Source organism: Mirounga angustirostris, unplaced genomic scaffold (genome assembly GCF_029215605.1).
Source record: "Mirounga angustirostris isolate CCGP_5_RB_7025 unplaced genomic scaffold, mMirAng1.0.hap1 SCAF_1, whole genome shotgun sequence".
In the NCBI taxonomy this organism is placed as follows: Eukaryota; Metazoa; Chordata; class Mammalia; order Carnivora; family Phocidae; genus Mirounga; species Mirounga angustirostris.
The window spans coordinates 121,949,159-121,976,201 of NW_026991709.1; the positions used below are offsets into that span (position 1 = coordinate 121,949,159).

At 39.8% G+C, this 27,043-nt stretch overlaps 1 protein-coding gene across 5 annotated transcripts in view; it reads right to left on the bottom strand.

Moving 5' to 3' along the window:
* The window catches only part of ARMC8 (armadillo repeat containing 8), a 121,072-nt gene extending 99,011 nt beyond the window's left edge, over window positions 1-22,061 (bottom strand). For all 5 annotated transcript variants that reach the window (XR_010410366.1, XR_010410365.1, XM_045903700.3 and 2 more), the window contains exon 1: window positions 21,763-22,061. Coding sequence is in view for 2 of the 5 variants with exons in the window: in XM_045903699.3 (XP_045759655.1) it covers window positions 21,763-21,807 (45 nt within the window). In the remaining 3 variants the exon portion in view is untranslated. The remainder of the gene's footprint in view (window positions 1-21,762) is intronic.
* Between the last annotated feature and the right edge of the window lie 4,982 nt (window positions 22,062-27,043).

Sequence of the window (27,043 nt, forward strand, 5' to 3'; positions counted from 1 at the left end):
CAGGAGTGTGTGGGGGAGGTAGGGGTAGAAAGAACTTTGGGGCTCTTCTTCATTCTTGCCAACAACAATGTGGGGAGGGACAGTTTGATCTGGGCACTTCTTATTTACTCCAGAAATATGAGAAGCACTGGGGTTCCTCCTTCCCTCCTGCCCATAGAGACAAGAAGGTTAGGAGGGTTTCTGATGTCCTGTCCTTTCAAGATGTGGCTTCATCTTCACCTCAAAACACCTATGCCCTTTTATGGGGCACCTGGATAGCTCAGTCAGTTAAGTGTCTGACTATTGATCTGAGCTTGTATCTTCACCTCAGGGTAGGGAGTTCAAGCCCCACATTGGGCTCCACTGGTTATGGAGCCTATTTAAAACAACAACAACAAAAAAAAACACCAATGCCCTTTTAAACTGCTTTATGTAGCTTCCATTAGCTGTACACATGGTGATTCTTCAATCCTTCCAATTGACTGAGTGAATGTGCCAAGCAGCCAGCTAAAGCTCAAGGTACAGTTCATGCCCATAAAGGAGAGCAAAAATAGCCATGGTCAGACTGTGACTACCGCCTTTTGGCACAAGACTTCAAACAAATGACCTAGCAAGCCCTTAAAACCTGGATCTGACCTCATTTTACACATTCAAAGTGGCAATAAAACCACCACAAATGTATATATTAAAAACCTGTGATGTTTTTTGCTTACTAGCACCCCCTGAAATTATATTACATGAAAATGTACGTGGAACCCTTTAACAGAAAGTCTGTAGAAACCAAACTTGTGAATTAGAGTTAATTCTAAGAAGAGTTGAGTCCACTGTCGGTACCAACAGGTACCGATCACTCTAATAAGAGAATCCTGAAGCAAATTTCTTCTTGTAGGAAAACAAAAATAGAAACAGGTAATGAGTTGCATTCCATTATGGAGAAGTATTAATGGAAGCTATTTCCCTTTTATTAGGGCTAGGCAGCCTCTAAGTGGCCCCCAATGATACCCACCCTCCTGGTACTTGATTCTAGCAAACAGAATGCAGTGGAGGTGACAGGATGTCACTTCAGAGTTTGGTATGTGTGTGTGAAAAGCCAGCTTCCATGCTGTGCTACAGAGAGGCTCACACAGAATGAACTGCAGGAGGTCCCCAGCCAAGAGCCAGCAAGGAACTGAAGCCCTTAGTCCAACAGCCCACGTGGAACTAAATCCTGCCAATAACCACGTGAGTGAGCTTGGAAATAGATTCTCCCTCAATTGAGCTTTCAGGTTAAACATGGCTCCTGCTAGAGGTACCTGGGTGGCTCAGTTAGTTAAGCGGCCAACTCTGGATTTTGTCTCAGGTCATGATCCTGGGGTCCTTGGATGGAGTCCACTTGAGGGTTCTCTCTCTCCTTCTCCCTCTACCCTTCCCCCTGCTCATGCTCTCTCTCTCAAATAAATAAATCTTAGAGAAAAAAAAAAGACAAAAACAGAATTAAGAACAAAAACAAAAAAAACAAAACACGGCTCCTGCTAACACCCTGACTGCAACCTCTCAAGAAACTTTGGGGCAGAGGCATCAGCTAAGCCACACCTGAATTCCTGACCTACAGAAACTATGAGATAATAAACATAGTTTTAAGCAGCTAAGTTTCAGGGTAATTTGTTATGTAACAGTATTATAGATAACAATGCACCTTCAAATTTATCATCCAAACTAGGATAATTTTAAAGAGGGAAAGAGGGCACTATTAATCATTATCACAGAGTAATACACATAAATGAGAGCTAGAAACAAATCAGGCTGTATAATCATCCTACCTTTAAATTCTTCTTTAGTAGTACCAAAGAGGAAAAAGTTAGAGCTCAGAAAACTGGTCAGACATCCTGAAAAGGCAAACTAAAACAATCTCTAATTACCCTTCTGAATAAGCTATCCATGACTGGGGTTGAATTAAAACCCTGCCCTTTGGGAGGAGGATCCAAGATGGCAGACTTTAGCTAGGAAGAGAGAGAACCGTGACCATTTGCACACATCTGCACCAGCCAGGGAGTTGGGGGACACTCCAACCACCCATGCAGGCCTCAGCAAATGCCAAAATCCTGAACTCATCTCTTCCCATGGATGCACCAATATAGCTACATATGGACCATTTCCCTTTTTTTTTTAGATTTTATTTATTTGATGAGAGAGAGAAACAGTGAGAGAGGGAACACAAGCAGGGGGAGTGGGAGAGGGAGAAGCAGGCTTCCCACGGAGCAGGGAGCCCGATGCGGGACTCGATCCCAGGACCCTGTCACCATGGCCCAAGCCAAAGGCAGACGCTCAACGACTGAGCCACCCAGGCGCCCCTGGACCATTTCACTCTTAAAAAGATCTGAAAATGAGATGAGATGCTCTTCACAACAAAGGATAAAAGGGTCACATCTAGATGGGTAAGAGAGGAAGAGACACAGTCTTGCAAAAAACCCTACCCCCTGGCATGGCACACAACAGGGAAGGATCTTACCAGTTAGGTGCTTCTCCCAGAGAAGGGAGGGGTTGGTGCACACATTGGGCACCCTGGCCTCTGAGATCTATACCAGAAAAATGAGTCCCCAGGATGGCTTAGAAAACCAATGGTGCTAATATCCAGGGGTCCTAAAGTGCTATAGGAAACTGAGATTTCCCGCTTGGAGGGCTCATATGTGGTTTCACTGCCCCAGGACCCATCAAAAAACAGCAGTTTGAGAAGCATGTAGATTATATGTGAAGGAGAATGATTTGCTGATCTAGAAGCATCAACTAGAGGGGTGAGGGACAGCTGAGATGCTCCCCAGAGACAGAGGTGCTGGCTGACACCATTGTTGCACTCTCCATGTAGACTGCTAGGCCAGCACAGGTGGGTAACCTCGGACATGGCACCCTCCCACTGCCTTGCTGGGATGCATCGGGGTGAGTGGTCCTGGCACTTGCTGAGGCCAGAGAGCATGGGTGGTTGGAGTGCTACTCTGCTCCCTGGTTAGAGCAGGCAAGTGCAAATGGTCTCCGAGTTCTCCCACTGCCTACTTAAAGTCCACAAGTGCAAGTGGTTGTGATATTCCCCTGCCCCCTAGCTGGGGCAGGTAAACACCAGTGGCAGTGGCATTCTCCCACTTCCAGCCTAAAGCTGGAGCACACACAAAGACAAGGCACTTTCTCACAGCATTGTTGAGGCCCATGGGTAATCACAGACAAGACATTTTTCTGCTCCTTCTCTGAAGCCTGTGAATCTGCCCCACCCACCACACTCTCCAGCTGCCTTGCTGAAGCCAGTAGGCACACACACCCACACAGGGAACATCTCTTGACTACCCGGCCCTGGTGGCCAAGACGGTTGGCTTTCCAGAGCTGTACAGGACTGTAACAACTGGACAGACAGCTCTTGTGGCAGGCCACCACCCCCAAAGCACTGCAGAGACAGAAGACTGAAACACAACCTCAGTCTTCCTGTGAAAAAAAGGCTATTTGCTTAGCCCAGTACTTTAGCCTGAAGAATAGGCATCAAGTTCCCCACACATCTAGAGGCTAAAAACGCACTCCCAGGGAAACACCACAAGACTCCCCAGGAAGGAGTTTATACACTTGTCTGGAGCCCAGACTTTTCAACTGTTGCCCTGGAGACACCTCCAGATCTTCTGGTCTGTAGGCCCACAGGAATTACAATTGCAGCCCCACAGGACTGCATGTATTTGCACACTTGAAAAGCTGCTGCCTAAAGATCTGGCTTCCAATCAGCCTGAAACTAGATGCTAAAAGAGATTCCTTCTCTTAGATTGCTGATAAGTCTTGGCACATCCACAACAATGGCGGCATATCAAGAATAAATCAGGCAGTTTGGACAATCACAAAGGTGCAAGAGACAACCAAGAGCTCGGGCAAGGTTGAAGGAGAAGGATCAGAACCTACCTAAAACCAGTCCTTCAAGGGGCGAGTGGGTGGCTCAGTCGGTTGGGTGGCTGATTCTTGGTTTCAGCTTGGGTTGTGATCTCAGGGTCGTGGGATCAAGCCCCACACTGGGTTCCGTGTTCAGCATAGAGTCTGCTTGAGATTTTCTCCCTCTCCCTATGCCCCTCCCCCCTGCTCACATGCATGCTCTCTCTCTCTCTAATAAATAAATAAGATCTTGGGGGGGGGGAACACACTCCTTCAAAACTGAGAAAGGTAGCTGTTTTGCCTGATAGAAACAAATGCAAAGAGTCAAACAAAATGAGGAAACAGAGAAATACGTTTCAAACAAAAGAACAAGACAAAACCTCAGAAAAAAGACCTTACTGATATGGAGACAAGTAATCTACCTGATAAGGAATTCAAAATAATGGTCATAAAAATGTTCATCAAACTTGAAAGAATGGATGAACACAGAACTTCAACAAAGAGAAACTACCAAAGAGAAGTCATAAAGCTGAAGAATACAATAACTGAACTGAAAAATATACTGGAGGGATTCAATACAGTGGAAGAAGTATAGATCAGTGAGCTGGAAGATAACTCAATGGAACTCACCCAAACAGAGCAGCAAAAAGAAAAAAATAATTTTAAAAAATGAAAATAAGGGACCTCTGGAACAACATCAAGTGGAATAACACTTGCACTCCCAGAAGGAGAAAATAAAGGGGCAAAAAACTTATTTGAAGAAATATGGCTGAAAACTCCCCTAAAGAAGGAAACAGACATCCAGGCCCAGGAAACCTAGAGAGTTCCAAAAAAAATGGACCCAGAAGGAGAAAATAAAGGGGCAAAAAACTTATTTGAAGAAATATGGCTGAAAACTCCCCTAAAGAAGGAAACAGACATCCAGGCCCAGGAAACCTAGAGAGTTCCAAAAAAAATGGACCAACGAGAGGCACACTAAGACAAATTATAGTTAAAATGTCAAAAGTTAAAAACAGAATCTTAAAAGCAGCACAAGAAAAGCAAAATTGTTATGTTCAAGGGAAACCCCATAGGTTATCAGCAGATTTCACAGTAGAAACTTTGCAAACCAGAGGGCAGTGGCAAACCAGAAGGCAGCACTTTCAAAGTGCTGAAAGGATAAAAATCTCCAACCAAGAATACCTGCAAGATTATCATTCAGATTGAAAGAGAGATAGTTCTCCAAACAAAAGCTAAAAAAGTTCATCACTACTAAGCCAGCCTTAAAAGAAATATTAAAGGGACTTCTTTAAACTGAAAAGAAATGACACTAATAACAAGAAAGTATACAAAAGCAAAAATTCTTACTGAAGTAGGTAAATATGTAGTAAAGGTAGTATATTAATCACTTATAAAGCTACTAAGAAGGTTAAAAAACAAACATGATAAAATTAACTAAAACTATAATAATTAGCCAAGAGATACATAAAATAAAAAGATGTAGAAAGTGACATCAAAAGCATAAAATGTAGGGTGGGAGAAAGTAAAAATATAAAGTTTTGGAATGTGTTCAAATTTAAGCTGCTATCAATTTAAAATAGACTATCACATACACAAGATGATATATGTGAACCTTGCAGTAACCACAAAGCAAAAACTTATGGTAAACACACAAAATAAGAAAGGAATCTAAACATAACACTATATATAGAAAATCAATAGCTTACACCAAAAAACTATTAAAACTAATAAAGGAATTCAATAAACTTGCAGGATACAAAATTAATACACAAAAACAAATAACGAACTATCAGAAAGAGAAGTCAAGAAAACCATCCTATTTATAATTACTATTAAAAGAAAAAAATGCCTAGGAATAAACTTAACCAAGGAGGTCAAAGACCCATACATTGAAAACTATAGGACACCGGCAAAAGAAACCAAAGACACCAGTAAATGGAAAAATATTCTGTGCTCATAAAGTGGAAAAATCAGTATTGTTAAAATATCCATATTACTGAAAGCATTCTACAGATTCAATTCAATCTGTTAAAATTTCAATGACATTTTTCATAGAATGAGAACAAATAAGTCTAAAATTTATATGGAACCACAAAAGACCTCGAATAGCCAAAACAACCTTGAGAGGAAAAAAACAAAACTAAGCCAGGGGTATCATGCTCCCTGGTTTCAAATTACACTACAGAGCTATAGTAATCAAAACAGTATGGTAATATCACAAAACCACATGTAGATCAACAGAACAGAGAGCCCAGAAATAAACCCAATTATATATGGTCAATCAACTTACAACAAAGGAGCCAAGAACATACAGTGGGAAAGGACAGTTTCTAAATTATGTTGGAAAAACTGAATAGCTATAATGCAAAATAATAAAACTGGACAGCTATTTTACACTATATATAAAACAACTTTAAATAGATTAAAAACGAATGTACAACTTAAAACCATAAAACTCCTATAAGAAAACATAGGGAGGAAGCTCCTTGACAATGGTCTTGGCAATGTTTGTTTAGATCTGACTCCAAAGGCAACAGAAACAAAAGCAAAAGTAAACAAATGTGAATACATCATACTAAAAAGCTTCTGCACAGCAAAAGAAACCATCAACAAAACAAAAAGGCAACCTACTAAATGAGAAAAGATATTTGCAAATCATATATCCTATCACGGGTTAATATCTAATATATACACAAAGAACTCATATAACCCAGTTACAAAAAAACAAGCCAATTTAAAAAATAGGCAGAGGATCTGAATAGACATTTTTCTAAGAATACATATAGATGGCCAACAGGCATATGAAAAGATGCTGAAAATCATTAATCATCAGGAAAATGCAAATCAAAACTACAATGAGATATCACCTTACAGCTGTCAGAATGGCTAGAATAAAAAACACAAGAAATAACAAGTGTTGGCAAGGCTGTGGAGAAAAGGGAATCCTCGTGCACTGCTGAGAATATAAATTGGTGCAGGCACTATGGAAAATGGTATAAAGGCTCCTCAAGAAACTAAAAATAGAGTTACCACATAATCCAGCAATTCCACTATTGGGTATCTAGCTGAGGAAAACAAAAACACTAATTCAGAAAGATATATGCACCCCTATGTTCACTGCAGCATTATTTACAATAGCCAAGGTATGAAAAAAAACTAAGTATCCATTAGTGTATTAATGGATAAAGAAGATGTAACATGTATAACTGACCCTTAAACAACAAGGGTTTGAATTTCACAGGTCCACTTATGTCAGATTTTTTTATAGTACTATAAATGTATTTTTCTTCCTTATTCTAATATTTTGTTCCCTTACTTTATTGTAAGAATATAGTATATAATATATACAATATATGTGATATTAGGCTGTTCATGTTATCAGTAAGTCTTCTGTTCAAAAATAGGCTAGTAGTAGTTAAGTTTGCAGGGAGTCAAAAGTTGTATGTGGACTTTTGATTGCATGGGGCGGGGGGGATCAGTGTCCCAACCCTCATGTTGTTCAAGGGTCAATCAATAGTATATACTATGGAATATTACTCAGACATAAAAGAAAATGAAATCATGGCATTTGTGACAAAATGGATGAACCCCGAAGGTATTATGCTAAGTGAGATAAGTCTGATAAAGACAAATAATTCATGTTTTCACTTATATGTGGAATCTAAAAAAGAAAACAAAACAAAATGAAACCCAGACTCATAGATAGAAGAGATTAATGCGGGGGGGGGGGGGCAGTTGGCAGCAGGCCAAATGCATGAGGGGAATCAACATAGTTCCAGTAATAAAATATATGTCACGGGATGTAATGTACAGCATGAAGCATGGGAAATAGAGTCAATAACACTAACTTTGTAAGGGGACAGATGGTAACTAGACATATTTTGGTGACCATTTCACACTATGATGTACACCTGAAACTAATATAATACTGTATGCCAATTATATCTCAATAAATGAAAATAAACAAATCCCTGTCATTTGAAAAAAAAAAACCACATCCTTAAGAAAGGCTTTTGAAGCCAAATTACTAAATTCCAGACTTGCCATGTATGGCATTTAACTTAAAAATTAAGAACTATAAAAGTGTTCAACTGCTGTTTTAAAATTTGAAGTAAAACAATGAGTTTATTAGAAAATGAAGAGTAACAGTGTTAATAAGAAAATATCAAACTACTTATTTCATTTGGCAAGGAAGTCTTGCCGTTTGTACATTTCATTAAAATATAATGTTCTTTATTTCTAACACACTCAAGAATTGTCTGGTAGAAAGAACAAATGATCTGTCATTTGAAGACTTGGGTTTGAGTTCTCATTTTACTACTTACTAGCTTTGTGACTTAGGGCAAAAATAAAAATTTGAGACTATTTCTTCAATTATAAAATGGTGACATTACCACATAGAATGTGAAACAAATGAGAGAACATACAGGAAAACTCCATGTAAAAGCACCATCCAAATACTGATTGCAGGGAAATTCTATTTTTGTACAAAAAAGATACTTGCTTTAATGAGTGCATTAATGATTCCCTTGGTTATTTATATTCATGGTTAAAGCCTAATTACTCAGACAGATACTTTTTCTTTCTTTTTTTTTTTTCAAAGATACCTTTTCTTACCTGATGCGTTTTTCCCAGAGCAAGCTAAGTACTTAGCAAGAAATAAATATGCACCTGAGTGCTGAACTTAAAAACCTAAGCTTTCATTATCTGAGATTTTTAAAAACCACTAAAAGTGTATAAAATAATATGTGCATTTTTAAAATTTCCGTAACTGTAGGTGTTATGGACTCAGAGAGAACATAAAACCACAGTTAAGAATACCAGTTATAGTTTAAGTAATCAATTTGTAGTGTTCTCCCTCCCATACAAACACCCCAGAAGAAAAGGGAGATAGTTTTATTATATCTGACACTTGTTTAGTATGTTACAGTTTACAAAACATTTTTGTATCTATTTTCTCACTTATATGATTTTTATAAATAAAAATGTTAACACTTCTCAATGGGAAATTCTGACCCCTAGGAAATGTTTAGTCATTGCCAATCGAAATTTAATATCTCAATTATTCCACAAATTACTAGAAACTTCAAGATAAAATTGTTCATAATGCTCATCATTCAGCATTGTAAGGATAAATCTTAGTTTGGGGGAGAAATGAAAGAACCACAACTAAAAATATAAAATGTTTGAACTCTATGAAGATTCCATTTAAAACCTATTTCAGGCTGAAATTCAACATGTGAATATCTTTAATTTATCATGCATTATGCTAGGTGCTGGTAAGAGATAAAAATCCCTTACCCTCAAGGCATTCAAAGCACAGAAAGGAACAGAGATATATGTAACTTACAAGTGTAACTTATGACACAGGATAAATGTAGTAAGTGGATACAAGATAAAAAGAAAGTTGAAGATATAATTAAGTACCAAAGTTAGGGGTGGAATGGAGGTGATGTCTAAGCAGTGAGGATGATTAATCTGAAAAACCAGTATTATTTTGCTAGGTGAAAAAGGGAGGAAAAAAGACAAGGACTCTAGGTGGAGAGCACAATACATGCACAAGAGAGTTCTGAAGCAATGTGGTGCATTTGAGAAATGCAATTTAGTATTATAATGATACAGTATACACTTGGGAATCCAAAACAAAGCTGAAGTTGTACCCTTTAATTCAGTCAACAAATATTTAAACAACTATGCAGACACTTTTGTTCGAGGTAATGAACAAAGACACCCCTCCACCCCCCAACCCACCTTTGCAGAGCTTACATTTCAGCAAGGGGAGAAAGACAAAAAGCAATAAATGTGATAAATAAGAATATTAGAGGACTATACACACTACGGGGGAAAACGTTTAATAGCACATTTTATTTCCATGTCCTTATACTATACACTTTTATAAGCTGGGGGGAGGGAAAAGGGCAGGAGAGAAAGAGGGAAATACACTAAGATACACCACTCAGAAAGTCCCAGGCTCTCAACAGTTCTAAACAGGAACAGCACTATTCCCTAGGACATATTTTATAAATTCATATAAGTGATTCTGGTTGTCAAAATGACAAGTACTACTGATATCTAGTGGGCAAGGACTATGGAAGCTGGCTGGATGTTCTGCAATGCATGGGACAATGGGTCCACATCCAAAAGACTTTCCACTATGCAGTCATGTAGGCCACAAAGAAAATTTTAAAAAATTATGAGCCTAGAATCTAACTCCATTTTACACATAAACACAAAATATGCTTTGTATTTTACAGTACACTCGTTTTCCCAAGAATGTAACTCCCACATGAATAAGGAAAAAGTTGTACTTTATCTTGTTAGAAACTTTACCAAAAATTGTTCATTTCAGAAAGTCACATCAAAAACAACACCACTTATTGTATTTAAGTAATTGTTAACATCCTATTTATATCAGCCTGTAGTGTAGCAGCCACAGTCACAGCCAAATTAGTACAGCTGCAAATATATCACTACTGGTAATCACTTCTTTCTAATATAGTAGTACCTGAGTAGTATTCAAATTACATTGTTTCCTGCTCTTTCTCCCTTAATACCACCTGGGGCATAATGCCAACTCTATTTTTTTTTTTTTAAGATTTTATTTATTTGAGAAAGAGAGAGAGAGAGCATGTGAGACAGAGCGCAAGAGAGCACAAGTAGAGGAGGTGCAGAGAAGAAAAGGGAGAAGCAGACTCCCTGCTGAGCTGGAAGCCCAACATGGCGGGGGTGGATAGGGTTCGATCCCAGGACGCCGGGATCATGACCTGAGCCAAAGGCAGACACGTAACTGACTGAGCCACCCAGGCGCCCATAATGTCAACTCATTAAAAGTAGCACGTGAGGGGCACCTGGGTAGCTCAGTCAGTTAAGCGTCCGACTCTTGATTCTGGCTCAGGTCATGAACTCAGGGTCATGAGATCCAGCCCTGCATTGGGCTCCGAACTGGGCCTGAAGCCTGCTTGGGATTCTCTCTCTCCCTCTGTCCCTCCCCTCGCTCGCACTCAATAAATAAATAAATAAATAAATACCTTTAAAAATAAAAGTAACATGTGAGAACGGTTAACTTATCAATGAATTTCACTTCAGGATAGCCAAGGAGACACTATAAAGTATGTTTAAAAAGGGGGTGTGGAGTCTGGCGGTGTTGGGAGCCACCAACTGAAACAGCTCTTAATGTTCCAGTCAACTGGGAATGCCAGAATCTCTTACCCATTCCCCAAATAATGTGAAACCAAAATTTGATTTTCTGACACCTCCAAAACTCTCAGTTCAAAAAAATGCTTCCTTTTGTCACTCTGGTAATTTTCTGAAACGCCAAATAAGTGTACTGCTTAGATCAGTCACAAATTCGCAATTATTCATTTTAAAGCCCAGGGACACTTGATAAATTTGTATTTGTCCCTAACGAGACTAGGGCTACCATAATCCAGAATATCAGAAATCAATACTTTTTTTTTTAAAGATTCATTTATTTATTTTAGAGACAGACAGAGAGGGAGCAGGCGGTGGGGAGGGGCAGAGAGAGGGGAAGAGAGTCCCAAGCAGACTCTGCGCTAAGTGTGGAGCCCAACGTAGGACTCGATGTCAGGACACTGAGATCATGACCTAAGCCAAAACCAAGAGTTGGACGCTTAACTGACTGCACCACCCAGGTGCCCCTGAAATCAATACTTTCAAAGTATTTTACTAAACTGTGCCTTAATTTCAAATCATGTCTCCCCCTTTATTCTGGCTGTGTTCTGGTGAGATAAACTCACAAAATTCTAAATACTGCCTCACCATTGCTTGAAGAGTTCTGGTGATACACAGTATTCCTCTGCCAGACAGTTTATTTCACTATTAAAGAAAATTAACTGCTAGATAATTCTTTCCTAATTTTGAGGGCAAAAAAATCCGTCTATCTGGGACAATACAAAAAAATAAAATCATCAACAAAGACTGACCTTTTCCTTGCAGATAGCTAGCATGCCCTTCCTATATATTCCAAGATTCCCACCTGCCTCCAAAAGGAAGAAAAATGAGAAGAAAATGCCCATGTACTATTCAAAACCCAAGATTTTGGTGTTTTGTTGTTTTTCTTTTACTTTTTGAATTCTGGTAAACTTCTGGCCTCATTAGAACTCAATCAGATTCTCATTCAAATTCTTCCAGACCTGTCACATAGGATTTTGCAACTATTTTTATTTTTATTTTTTTATCATGGGATTCATACCTTGGTGTTTCTAGAGGTTCACAGCATCCCTCTCTCCATATTAAGCAAAGCCCTGCTTTTTTGCAGCCCCTAGCAACTTTGGAAGGCTTATAAAATGGCAACTGAGACTCCTAGAATATAATCAGCTTTAAATTTCACAAATACAATCATGAAAACACTTAAATACATAATCTTAAACTTAATCTACCTGGATAAGAGGCAACCCTGAACTCTCAATAAATAAGACTGAAAATGGGACTTTACATGTTAAGGAAACACTTTAAAATAATAAATCAGTGCTCAGAGTTTGAAAATAAAATTCTAAAATGTAAGGGTGTGCACACAGTTTTGTTTTGTTTTTTTAACTTTAACTGTTTAACTGTTTTTAACTTTAACTGTTTTTTGTTTATTTTAATTAGGTGTTTAGACATATGGCTCTGACACTTTATATAACAGCATATACAGTGGGCAAGTCTGCCTCTCTAGTTCTGTTTTCCTCAATTAAAAAAAATGACAAGAATCAACTAAAGATTATCTGCAGATTTCTTCCAAAGACTCCATAATTTACACTCACACAAAGAGGGATTTTTTTTCATAATTTAAAAACCAGAGCACAGTTAGATTAAAGGGGATATGAAGAGTAGCCTTTACCTTTTCGGTACTGAGTTTTTAATGTAATAAAATATTATAGCTTTTTTATAACATCAACAATTGCTATAAACATGCTTTGGTGGTCACAAGAACTGGAAGCAATTTAGCATCCATGCTTCTTTCTAATCAGGTACTGCAATGTTTATACTTTTAAAGCATGGTCAAATCACAAGGAGTTGTTTGGGTCTGGATGATCGTTAAGGTTCCTTCTCACTATTAAATTCTATTCACTTACTCTTCAATGTAGATGGGAATGTCTGAAGACTGAGGGCCAAGAAGAGATCCTTTCAGATAGAGAAAAGGAACTAAGTAAGGATCAATGGTACAAAGCAGCATAATGTGGAAGTCCAAGGAGGCAAAAACTATCTTTGGGGCATAGGAATGACCAGGGTTGTGAGGAGTTTTACAAAGATTGAGATACTCTCTGGGTTGGCTGAGGTTCACTTAAATGCCTCCCAAGATGATAAGATAGCCCAGGAAATCCACTAGAATGTATTCAAATGCTTGCTCCTCAATCTTGACAAAACAGAGTGAGGCTACTCATACATGGGTGGACCACAAGAATAGTTTAAATTATTATTCAAGATTGAAATCACGTAATGACTTAGAGATCCTGGGTGCCATCTTTCATGGTATACCTTGTAAGTGGTAGTGTCCAGACAGGCTAGCTGTGTCTCCTGATTAGAAAAAAAAAAGGGGGTTTATTTGCTTCAGATTCACAGAAACAGTGAACACCATTGCCTTGGAGCTATCCATGGTGCTTGACTCAGACTCAGCCCACCACTTCCAACAATTGATGCATTAGCTTTCCTACTATAGTACCACTAAGGATCTGTCTAACCCATAATCTACACTGTGGCCTGTGACAATCATGCCACTATCATGGGCCACTTGTAATCTGTCTACTTCACTTTGCCTGTGCCCAGACCCCCCAAGTATCTTACTTAGTCCTAGCGTGGATCTCCAGCTAATCTACCCTTTCCCCCCAGGCCTGCTACACCATCTGCTACACAAAACCCTTTCTGCAGAGATAGTCCACCTCACAGAAGATCACCGGCACACACTAAGCAAAAGAGTATGGTTCTTCAGAGCCAAGTCCCCACATGATACCTTATATGAGTTTTAAAACCTTATTATTGTTACAAATTTTACCATTCAAAAATGAATGTAAATGACTTCTAAATTTTGCTATATATGTTTTTGTGACTGACTTTGGGAACAGTAAAAAAAAAAAAAGGAATTATTAACTTAAGACTGATGTGTAGGTTTTAGGGAATCATGAACCAATTGAAATTATGTGATTCTTTAGGCAGATGCATGTTTTTCTGGGGAAGAGGATGTTGAGACTCTTATCCTTAAAAGGTTAGAACCACTGATCAATATGGTGATGACTCCCAAATAATGATCACCCCAGGTTTAAGCTCTAGATCTTTATGTGTGTGGTGTAACAGATATATGTGGTCTTTGTCCCGGTTCCTAGCACAAAGCTATTAAAATGCTTGGGACTTCCTAAGTGATAGGAGTGTCTTTGGTTATTCATAAGGAGCACACCTAAGTTTATGCTACTGAACAATTAGGCCCTAGGGCCCCAAGAGAGCCTCAGGATGAGACTGGTAACCAGAAAGACCACGTTATTAGAGGGATGGAACTTCTAGTCCTACCCAGCAATCTCTGGGAAGGGGTAAAATGGTGTGTGTGGGGGGAGGGGAGTGCTGGAGATTAAAGCTCAATAAAATCTGATGAACTTCTGGGCTGGTGAATGCATCCATGTCTTAGGAGGGTAGCATACCCCAATTCCATGGGAAAGAAGTTCCTGAATTTGGGATACCTCTGGATCTTGCCCTATGTACCTCATCATTTGGCTGTTCACCTGTATCCTTTATAATAAACCGGCAAACATAAGTAAAGATTTTCCTGAGCTTTGTGAACCATTCTAATAAATTATCAAAACCAAGGAGGGCATTGTGAGAACCTCTGATTTATAGCTGATTGGTCAGAGGCACAGAAGAACAACCTGGACTTGTAACTGGTGCCTGAAGAGGGGCAGTCTTGTAGGACTGAACCCTTTACCTGTGGAATCTGACTCTATCTTCAGGTAAACAGTGAAAGAATTGAGTTAAATTGTACGACACCTGGCTGGGGTCCATAGAGAACTAGAGAATTGCTTGGTAGTATGAAAAACACCCAAGAATATCCAACTGCCTATTTGACACCTCTAAAGGGATGTCCAGAAAACTCTGCAAACTCAGCATGTCTAAAATTAAACTTATTTTTCCTCCTTACTTCCCTAACATGTTCCTCTCCTAATCCTCAGTAGATGATACCACCTAGTTGTAAAGGTAAAAATCCCGTCAATCATGTTTGATCATGATCATGACTCTTTTCCTCATTCCCCTTATTCAATCAGTGACACCTATAACTTTCTGAGCTTAATAAATTTTTAAAACACTCTTTTTTTTAAAGATTTTATTTATTTATTTGAGAGAGAGAAAGGCAGTGAAAGAAAGCATGAGCAGGGAGGAGAGGGAGAAGCAGCTTCCCTGCGAGCAGGGAGCCCAATGCAGGGCTCGATCCCAGGACCCCGAGATCATGACCTGAGCCGAAGGCAGCCACTTACCCGACTGAGCCACCCAGGCGCCCTTAAAGAATCTCGCATTCTATAATAATTTTGCAGGTGGTAAAGACCACCAAATATTAATAGATCCTATAAGCTGGAAACTCTCACCACTGGACCACAACTTTTCATTTTCATGAGGCAGCATATACTCTCTTATCATTCCCCCTCCTCTAATAACTGTATTAAGAATATATACTGGAGAATGTAGCTGATTCATTATTCTTCTGATTTTATAGAAAGAGGTAAAACAGCTTTCCTTTAACAAAGTGACAAGTGGGGGCTGTTTCTGCAAAATGGCTCTTATTAGGAATACCTTTCATTCCTATCTAAATAGTCCCAGGGATCATGGCACCACTGTTTAGTGAAGACAGCTGTTCTCTAGTTTCCAAAAGGTAACAGGAATTTTTCTTTGTCAATAACTCCGTATCTTTACCCAGAAGCCAACATGACAGATGGCACTGCAAAGCAATTGCCAAATCAGAAATGAAAAAGATACAAGTCAAAACCACTGAAATTCCTGCCTCCTGGCACTATTTCGAAATTCTTTTTTTTTTTTTTAAAGATTTTATTTATTTATTTGACAGAGAGATAGAGAGAGAGAGAACAAGTAGGCAGAGAGGCAGGCAGAGGGAGAGGAAGAAGCAGGCTTCATGACCTGAGCCGAAGGCAGCCGCTTAACCAACTGAGCCACCCAGGCGCCCCTATTTCGAAATTCTTAACAAGAATGGGAGGAGATAGGAGACAGACCTCCAAGTGAAATAGAAAGACCCTACACTAAGGTGTTTCTAACTCTTGGTAAAGCTTAAAAAACTTTTTTTTTTTCTTAGGATTTTATTTATTTGAGAGAGAGAGCACAAGCAGGGGATGGGGAGAGGGAGAAGCAGGCTTCCCACTGAGCAGGGAGCCAGATGTGGAGCCTGATCCCAGGACCCCAGATCATGACCTGAGCCGAACGCAGACCCTTAACGACTGAGCCACCCAGGCACCCCAAGCTTAAAAAACTTCTTGAGCACCCAGTGTCTGAATGCAGGAGGCAATCTTCCCTTAAGGGGACAACACAATGCCTGGAAACATACAGTGAGCATCTCCCATTCCTCACACATTGCCAGTAAAGATTTGGAAGTTCATACTGTTAAATTCCTGTTAGGAACACCTCCTAACATACCCTGAGCATCCTGGTGCTTTGTGGAGGGAATTAATGGCAAACTTTAAAATGTGCTGACCAGATTTTACTTTGCATTTATTACTAAAAACCAAGAGAAGCCAAATTCATGCTTATAGTATAGCTGGGCTTAACGTCACATAAAAATTTTTCCTACTGTCAGCTGTCCATGTTAAGACAGCGAATCAATACGCAGCTTAAGGCCAACAAATGTTTATAATTATCAAGAACAGAACAAAATCAAGGAATACTCAGACTTGGAATATCCTGTACAGTTCTACTAGCTGCTTGTTGAAAAGGCATAATGGCACTAGGAAAACACTATAAAGGAGACAATTAAAATTAATAGATGCCTTAGCTGTCTATACCAGCCTATGATGTTATTCAATAAAATTTTATTACCTTGCCTCTCTCAAATCATTAGAAAGTGACCAAAGTAAAATGCAATCATCCTCTTAAAAGAGTCTTTCACAAAGATAAATTTTTATTTTGGTTAAGTCCAATTACTAATTTTTAATTAAAAAAATTTTTTTAAATACGTCATGGTTTTGGTGTTATGTCTAAGACTTCTTCATCAAGTCCAAGGTTCTGCAGATTTTCTCGTTTATCCTAAAAGTTTCATTTTATGCTTTATAATTAAATCTATGATCCATTTTGAATTAATTTTTGTATAAGGTGTGAAGTTGAGATCAAAGTTCATTTTTTAACCTATGGTTAAGAGGATGAAAAGATAAGCTACAGACTTGGGAGAAAATATTTGCAAAGCACCTATTTGACAAAGGACTCCTACTAGAATCTATAAAGAGCTTTCAAAACTCAACAGTCAAAACACAAACAGCCCAATTAGGAAGTGGGCAAAAGGATATGAAGAAATACTTCACTAAAATAGTTCTTCATATTCAATAAAATATGGATGGCAAGTAAGTAATGAAAATATTTTTGACACTACTTATCATTACAGAAATGCAAATTAGGACCATGATGAGTTATCACTACACATCTATTTAGAACAGCTAAAATAAAAAATAATGACAATACCAAATGCTAGTGAGGGTGCAGAGAAATTGGATCTCTCATACATTACTGATGGGAATGTAAAATGGTACATCCTCTCTAGAAAAGTGTCAGTTTCTTTAAGAACTAAACATAACAGTTACCATACAACCTAGCAATTACACTCCTGGGCATTAATCTCAGAGATATGAAAAGTTATGTCCACACAAAAACCTGTACATGATTGTTCACTGCAAGTTATAACAGCCAAAAACTGGAAATAACCAAAATGTCTAATAGGTTTATGCTAAAATGTGACATCCATACCATGAATACTACTTAGCAGTAAAAAAGAACAAACTATTGATACACACAACTTGGATGGATCTCAAGGTCAGTATGTTGAATGACAAAAGCCAATCTCAAAAGGTCACATACTGTATGTAACATTATGGAACACGACCAAACTACAGAGATGGAAATTAGTGGTCACCAGGGGTTGGTGGGCAGGGGGTAGGTAGGTTTGACTACAAAGAGGTAGCATAAGGGAGATTTTTGTGGTGATAGACTAATTCTGTATCTTGACTGTGGTGACAGCTATACTATACACATGTGACAAAATGATACAAAACTATACATATACTTATACCAGTATCAACTTCCTGGTTTTGATATTGTACTATAGTTATATAAAATGTAACCAACGGGGGAAACTGGGCCAAGCGTACACAGAGATCTTTCTGTATTATCTTTGCAACCTCCCATGAATCTATAATTACTTCAGAATAAAAAGTTTTAAACAATCCAATCAATGTAAAATCATCCAAGAGTTTGGGAAACATGGGAGAATTTATAAATTTGTTGAAAAGGGTAATGCAGGGGCGCCTGGGTGGCTCAGTCGTTAAGCATCTGCCTTTGGCTCAGGTCATGATCCCAGGGTCCTGGGATCGAGCCCCACATTGGGCTCCCTGCTCCGTGGGAAGCCTGCTTCTCTCTCTCCCACTCCCTCTGCTTGTGTTCCCTCTTTTGCTGTGTCTCTCTCTGTCAAATAAATAAAATCTTAAAAAAAAAAAGAAAAGGGTAATGCAAACCAAAGATGGATAGGGATGATCATGGTGCAGCCTAGAAAGATAGCTGGAGAGTTTGTTCAACTCCCCAAAATAGATAGTTCAACCATTTACTGAATACCTTGTATATGTAAGACATAGTACTAAAAATAGCAGTGGGGGTTAAGAAAAAGGTCAAGCACTTACCTCTGAATTAATTTACTAAGAAGATAGAACAATTGTTAAAGGCCTCAGGGCCTCTGCAAAAGCAGTTTCCTTTGCCTGGAACACTCTTCTGTTTTTCTAGTTAGTTCTTAACCATCCTTGAACTCTCAGTTCATTGTCGCTTCTTCAGGGAAATCCTCCCTAGCTCTCCTCATTGCCCTCTCCATTAGACCAGGTTCCCCTACTACATGCTCATACAGCACCCTATATTTTTAATTCATAACACTAATCACCATTCACAAAGAATTGTGTAATGATTTGAGATCTATTTTCCCCATTAGGCTAAAATTTCCAAAGGGCAAAAACAGGTCTATGCCACTCACCACTGTATTCCCAAGCCCAATGCCATGCCTGGCAAATGACAGAAGTTCAAAATATATTACATGAATGAATCCATACAAAGCTATAATTCATATGTACAAATGAGCAGGCAGACAGTAAGAGTTACTGGATGGAAGAACCCAAGATCACTTCAATTTGAGAAAGCCAGTTTATATGGGATAGAAGGTTCATGCAGAGGATAAAGAATCTTATATCCGAAGTTGAACATGATTATCAACCTTTCAGCAATAGGAACCCACTGAAGAATTGAAACAGGAACGAAATGTGTCCAATGTCTTCTATAGGAAAATTACTGTGGAGAATGGACTGGAACTGAGAGGGTAAGATATAAGGAGTGGTAAAAATAATTCTGAGGACACTGTGGTAATGCAGGCACAAAATGATATGAAAGGGTGGCCATGGGAACAGCCACATGTGTGAAATACTAAGAACCAACAGAACTTAAGGACTGATTAGATATAGGGGCACAAAAAGGGTAAGGGCCAAAGATGATCCAAGAGGTTTAACAGAGAGTGATCAATGAAAGCCAGTACCAATAACAGAAATGGAAAGTCATAATTAAGTCCTTAGGAGAAGGGAATGTGCTTTGTTAGAAGTCTCAGGTAACATCCACACAATTGAAGATACGAGACTATGTGGAAAAAAAGTCAAGGCTGGCAATGTAATATGTGAGTGGATCACAGTTAAGGTTTAAGAGTGAATGAGATCTCTCATAGGGGAGAAGGTATAAAGGGCCTTGAATGAAACCCTTAAAGCCATATGATTTGCCCCTTGCTTGAATTATGTTTATCATGTCGTGGACTCATTCAGACTGTGACTTCCCTGAGGGCACATCTGATCTCATCCTTGCATTCCCTAAAAGTATACATTAAAGAGTGTTTTACATAACTGGTGCACAGTAAGCAGCCTATTAAAGGAATCAGTTATATTCAAGGTAATTTCTGATTAATATTTCCTGTTCCATCTGCACTCTGTATTTCAAAAGGTGGTGCCACAGTGGCGTCTGATTTCCCAAGGCTCTATAACTGATGAATTGACAGACAAGACTTTGGGACTGTGAAAAATACATAACCCCCAATGAGATTAGAACTAAAGGAAATCCCAACTAGAAGTAGGGAATACTCTTCAAGAAGTTTCTGCATAAAATTAAACAGGAAATATTATTTACTGAGGGAGAGAAACAAATGAAAATTTTCAATTGTATGCATGATACAAGTTGACAATGTACAAAAAGTAAAGAAGCTTCGGCTGAAATGAAGGATAAACAAGATAATTAAAGGGACTTGAGGACAGTTGAGAGGGATTTTTTTTTAAAAAAACATATTGAGGGAAAAGTCATTCACCTGCTTGCCCACAAAATATTCCTGGGTATTACAGAAGTAGAATAAAAGGCTAACCTGATTCAATACTTAGATGAACAGTGTTTCCCCAAGCTGTATAAAATAAGGAAAAAGACTGCTAAAATCGATCAGGAGACAAATTGGATGACGGCCCCCGCCCCCCAAATTAAATTATCTAGGCTACAGTATTCCACAGTGTTCTAACCCTGAATCATAGCAAATGTCCTAAGTGCTTCCAGATAGGTGAGTGTCTCTGTGGGAGAAGTCAGGGAAGAGAAAAGAAACTCGCTGGAATCACAGATTCTAGGACCCTGACAAGTCAGGTAATCTGTAATCCAACCACCCTCTCAGTATCAGACAGCTTCCACAAGTTTAAAAGATGGCCAACCAGTCTTTGCCTATTTCCAACAACAGTAAATGGACCACTGGTAAAGTGACTATTCTCTCGTTGGACAGCTCTAAATTGTTGTAAAACCCTTTGAAGTTTTCCCTCAGTAACTTTCACTCCGGGTCCTGGTTCTCAAGAGCAATGCAGTGAAAAGTGAAAGCTGTATTTTGGATTTTTTTTTTTAACTTGAAAAAACCCCCAAATAACTAGATATTACTTCCTGGCGGGTCAATACATTCCCTTCTTTCAATAATAGGAAAATTGACTTTCCCCCCCCAGCGTTTGACTCCCCTTAAAAAAAAAAAAAAAAAAAAAAAGTAATGCCAGGCACAGGTTCCTTTAGACTCCGAGCTGCGACCTCCAAAGCAGAGCGAAGAAAAGGGGCTTAAGTAACTACATACACTAAGATATGATGCAGCTGACATGAAATCCCCGTTGCCAAGAAGCAAGCAGTTCCAGCCCGTGTCGGGACGCGACAGAAGCCACAGACCTGGTCCGGCCTCTCTCAGGCTGTAGGGGCCCAAAGTGCCTGCACCTCTCCTTGCCAACGCCGCGGGGGGCTCAATGGGCGCTCTTTCCCAGGCCAGCGGCAAGCCCGGCGCCTCACAGGGCAGAGCGCTCGGCCGGGAGAAGCAGCAACGCTGAGAGGAAGGTTCAGTGAAGCACCTGGCAAAGCCCAAGCCGAGCCACCGGGCCAGCTGCCCGTACGCCCAACCACCGTGTCCGCCAGAGGCCACCCGAGAAACGGTACCGGTGGAAGCTCCTGGAGTTGGAGACGTTTCTGGCTCGGTCGGGGTCCCGTCTATTCCTCCCGCCTACCCTCTCTCTCCATGGCCCAAAGCTGAGCCGGAAGCCACCCCAAGGGGTGGTGTGCAGGAGGCACTCCACGTTTGGGGCGAATGCTGCGGGCCGGCCCGAGCTCTCGAGCTAGCGGGCAGCTGCGGCGGTCACTCACCGAGAGGACGCTCATGCGGATTGGGGTCTCCAACAGGCACGCCATCTTGAGCCTTCCCACCGGGCTACGGCCGGTGCCGGCGCGGGGGCCGGCACTTTCGACAAGGAACTATCGGGCCAACGAAAGGCACCTTCTGCAGAAAATCAGGCAGGTAGACGAAAACACACCACGCTCTAGGCACAGCGAAGTACGGCCAGGGCCCGCAGAAGGGAGAGGAAAGGAAAACCGCGCCAAGGGCCTCCTCACGAATCGTCCTCTCAGAAACGGCAGCTACTCTCAGCCTGGGTTAGAGCTGGGAGCGGGCAGCAGTTTCCGCATGCGCAAAGAAGATCTGCCAGCCCCACCTGCCGCTCGCGGTGGGCGGAGCCACAGGGGCGGGGTCTCGCTCTGGCGCTGCAAACTCGTTACAATGCGGGAGCTCACGTACTCGTATTATGAAAAGCTAGTATGTGGAGTCACATACGTAATTTGAAGTTCACATTCATATTCATTATCTCACTCTTTTGCACCAGACTCCTAGCGTTGTTATTATCGCCATTTTGCAGATGGAGGGACTGTGGTCTCGGAACCAGGTCTTCAGCATAATCTGCCCGACCCATTTATTCTGGCGTAGTGTTAAGAATAGATACTCTAGAACAAGAACGCCTGGGCTTAATCTTTACTACTTCACTTATTAGCTGCATTACCTCCAGCAAGTTACTTAACCTCCTTGTGCTTCAGCTTTCTCTTCTATAAAATAAGGGTTATGAAAACGGAGAACTAAAGCTCTTTAGAACATGCCTGGAATGTAGAAAGCGTTATATATGTATTAGTATATCCCCAGCCTCAGTCAAATTAAAAAAAAAAGGTGGGGGGCAAATATCTGAAGAATTAACACTAAAGTGCTCTGGTAACTGAAGCCAAATAAAAACATGCTTCTAATTATATTTTCTGATTGATTAATCCAGCTTTCCCACTCCGTGTATGCGTGCGTGTACCAAACTGTCCTGCACTTGACTTGACAGGTTTCACCTGCGTCCTGCCTGTAACCAGTAAGTTTTCATAGAATGGTTGCAATGAGCCTGTTTCATTACTTGTTGTTGTTGTTTCCCATTTTTCTAGCCACTCCTTAATTCAAGCTGTTACTACCTCTCCCATGGACTAGAGCAATAGCCTTCCAACTGATCTTGTAGCCTCTACACTTTGCTCCTCACTGCTTTCCTATCTTCTTCCTGTTTAGGTATCCCCCTCTTTTAGAAAGTTCCCCTTAAGGCACTTTGCTTTTAGAAAAGCCCTCTACATTAAAACCCGTTTTTGCTAACAAAAGAAATCCAAGAGAATTTTTGCTTTTATGAAAAAAGGTAGTAAATGAAAATAGCAGTTAGAGTTTGTTTTGCAGTGAGCCTTTATAAAGGCAGCTCTCAACCCCAGGCAGCAGGGGAGAGTGACATCCCCAAGCTCCTTCCCCGGGAACTACATTCAGCATCTCAGTATCAAGCCACCCATAGCTTTGAACTTGTCTGTGAACACCTGTGCTTTATCTCCATTTATTTTGTGCATCTCTTAGCAAGATATGTCCTAAGGTATCAGAAATGCCTAAAAGGTTATTTTTCAGGTCTGGAAATGCTCAGAAATGTTTCTAAATATTTCCATATAAAGTAATGGTAATTGCTTCTTCACTTTATATCATTTTGGTTTAAAAAGTTTTGATAAGAACTCTCTAATTTTGGATAGTGGGGGAAACCTGTACTTGGTTTACAAATTTATTGTAGCCCTAATTATCCTTGCTTACGGCTCTGTGTTCCCAAACAACTGCTGAGTTTCTGGAAAGCAGGAATTTCATTTTAGATTTTTCCTTGTGCAGTATTTCCCAAACTTCAGTAATCTGCATACCACCCATGCAATCTTTGTCAGTCTAAACAGGTGTTATTATTCACTCAATATTTTTCTTTAAGGTCAATTTCAATTCATTAAATAGTTTTCTCTTCATCCTAAATGATAATAGTCTATAAAATCAAGTTTTTTGTGCTCCTTATTTTTATTCTAGTACATATTAACATAATAACTACAAAAAAGTTTAAATGTCCATTTGTCAGCTAAAATCATGCCATATACTGCATACCATAAAGAGCAGAGCATAACCTTTGGAACAGAGGATACAAAAGTATCAATTGAATTTTCAGCTGACATTTGTACAATACAGAGTTGTGATAGCTGTGTTTATCCATGCTTCATCCATTAGCTCAAGCAATACATCCTCCAGGAAGCCCCTTCCCCAAGTATAAGTTAAATGACCCCTCCCCGTGTTTTAATGCATTTTTAATGTTCTTGCCACTAACACAGCTTCTCCAACAATATATTGTAAATTTTTAAAGATTTTATCTATTCATTTGAGAGAGAGAACGAGAGAGCACAAGCAGGCAGAGTGGCAGACGGAGAGAGAGAAGCAGGCTCCCCACCCAGCAGAGATCCTGATGTGGGGCTGGATCCTAGGACCCTGGGATCATGACCTGAGCTGAAGGCAGACACTTAACCAACTGAGCCCCTCAGCCACCCCATATTGTAATTTTTTTCTAATTGTTTACTTGTTTGTCTCCCCATTATACTCTTCAGGACAAGTACTAGGAATTTTATCTACTAGGTCTTTTATCTCACTTCCTAGCATAAAATAATCATGGTAAATGCTTATTGAATGAATTTTTTACTTAGTGGTCACCCCCACAGGCAGATCCTGGAACAGTGATTTGGGTGCAGGTAGTTTACTTGGGAAGTGTTTCCAGAGACCAGAATTGATGGGTCAGGGAGAGTAAAAAAAAAAAAAAAAAAAAGGAAAAGTCAATATAAGGCTCCATTATTGAAATCACTGCTTTCTCCTTGAGGACCTCTGAAAAATGTACAGAATGCTCCCCTGGATATCCCTCTTGCAGCTGGAGCATTTATCCACCCTCCCATCTGGTATTGGTTGAGGGTTTCCCCAGGGCTGGTAACTGTCCTGGATTGTACTTCTGCACAGAAGAGAGAGGGCTTCCTTAACCTGGTATAGAAAAGCAGAATCTGTAGGCTTGCTTTTGGGGTGCAATATAGACGGCATGAATCTGAGCTTGCAGCAGAACCATCATTAGAGTTGTGGCTGAAATCAGAGTGGACAGGAGCTAGAGAATGTAACTAGAGCATCCAACACCTCTGCTACTCAGGCTTTCCTATTTTATTTCCAGAAGACTGACATAGCCATTTTATGGAAAGGAAGCATTGATTAGCAAACTTCTAAGTTTGGGGATCAGGAATCTCATTCCTAGTTCAAATTTTGCTGCTAAAAAACCTTAGGTATACTCTTCAAAGGCAATTAATGAGTAGAAATTGAGGAGTAATAAGATTTTGATTCAGCTTTCATGTAACAGCAACAACAGAACAGGTAACCTTGGCACAGTGGTGGGAAGAGGGAACTATCCACACTGACTTCCCTACAAACAGGAATGAAATTTCCCCCCATCCTCCCATGGCTCTTATTGCAGAGCAGTATTAATTTCTTTTCTTTCTTTGAAGATTTTATTTATTTATTTGATAAAGAGATGGAGAGAGCAGGAGTGGGGACAGGCAAAGGGAGAAGCAGGCTTCCCGCGGAGCAGGGAGCCCAATGTGGGGCTTGATCCCAGGACCCTGGGATCATGACCTGAGCCCAAGGCAGACACTTAACCGACTGAACCACCAAGGCGCCCCAAGCAGTATTAATTTCTGAAAAAATAATGATAACAAGGTGTGAATTTAATAAGGCAAAACAGTAATGCAAAGTAAAAAGTAAGTAGCAGAAAGAAATTTGAAAAGTATTTATAAATGTCTAAGTGCAATTACCAGGATAGAGAAAACCGAATTTTTGAAAGTACAAACATACCTATGCAAAAAGAGGAAAGCATAAAGTATAGAAAGATAGATGTAAACCAAAAACTGAATGGCCTCAAAAGGACTTTGGAAGAAACTTTAGCAAGATTTGACAACAGAGGAGTCTTTAGAACAAAAAGAGAAAATGCAGGGGCGCCTGGGTGGCTCAGTCGTTAAGCGTCTGCCTTCGGCTCAGGTCATAATCCCAGGGTCCTGGGATCGAGCCCCGCATCGGGCTCCCTGCTTGGCGGGAAGCCTGCTTCTCCCTCTCCCACTCCCCCTGCTTGTGTTCCCTCTCTCGCTGTGTCTCTCTCTGTCAAATAAATAAAATCTTAAAAAAAAAATAAAAATAAAAGAGAGAAAATGCAGTAATGGTGGTACAGAAGAGATATAGTTCAGTTTAACAGTCACTAACTGTGGGTTTACTTGTGCACATATTGTACTAGGGATTCAAAGTAGTATAAAGACATGGTTCCCAACTTCAAGCAGGCAGGAATAAAAGTGACACTCTGAGAGGTTCAATAATTTGTTTAAGGTTGCTTAGGGGATGAATAAGAGGCTGAATCAATTTGGGCACAGGCTTCTCTATTTCAAAATCCTTACCAGAGCCCTCACAGTCTCTTGGGACCTGACAGGCCTATCCTACATGGGACAACTAAGTACTCACCTAAGCAACCAGCTAATTAAGCAAAATCTACAAGGGCTTTGCAATGGGAAATAATGCATCAGTAATTCAGCAGGTGTTTGGAGGGTATAAAATATGCATGTGCATAAAGCAGAATTAGTAAGGTGTTGAAAAAGTCTTTTATTAGAAATTACAGTAAAAAATGTTCTTTTTATAACCAAATTATGGTAGAATTCCAACTTACAAATATAAAAGAAATGATGGAATTTGAAAGCCACCACATGACAACCACGTGAGCTATAAATGTTTGAAGCAAGAATCATCAATGGATGCTTACACTAATTGGTGAAAATATAATGAAAAACAGGATATTTATCCAGTCTCAAAGCATCTTCCCACAAGTGACTAATGATGGTAGAGAAACTTGGTAGACACCAGTTATTCAAGCGATTGCAATTAATATCACCACTATTGGGATAAATAGACACTATGATAGGATGTACTGATAAGGATACAACATCACTTCCATGGTATTCCTGCCAAAAATGCACAAGTGTAATCATGAGGAAACATCAGACAAACCCTAACTGAGGGACATTCTACAAAACAACACACCCACATCCTTTAAAATTGTCATGAAAGACAAAGAAAAGCTGAAAAATTATTCTAGATTAAAGGAGACTAAAGTGACATGACAAATGTAACTTGTGATCTGGGATTGAATCCTGGACAAGGAAAAAAGCATTTCCCCCCTCTTGCTACAAAGGTTATCAATGGGAAAGTTGGCAAAATCTGAACAAA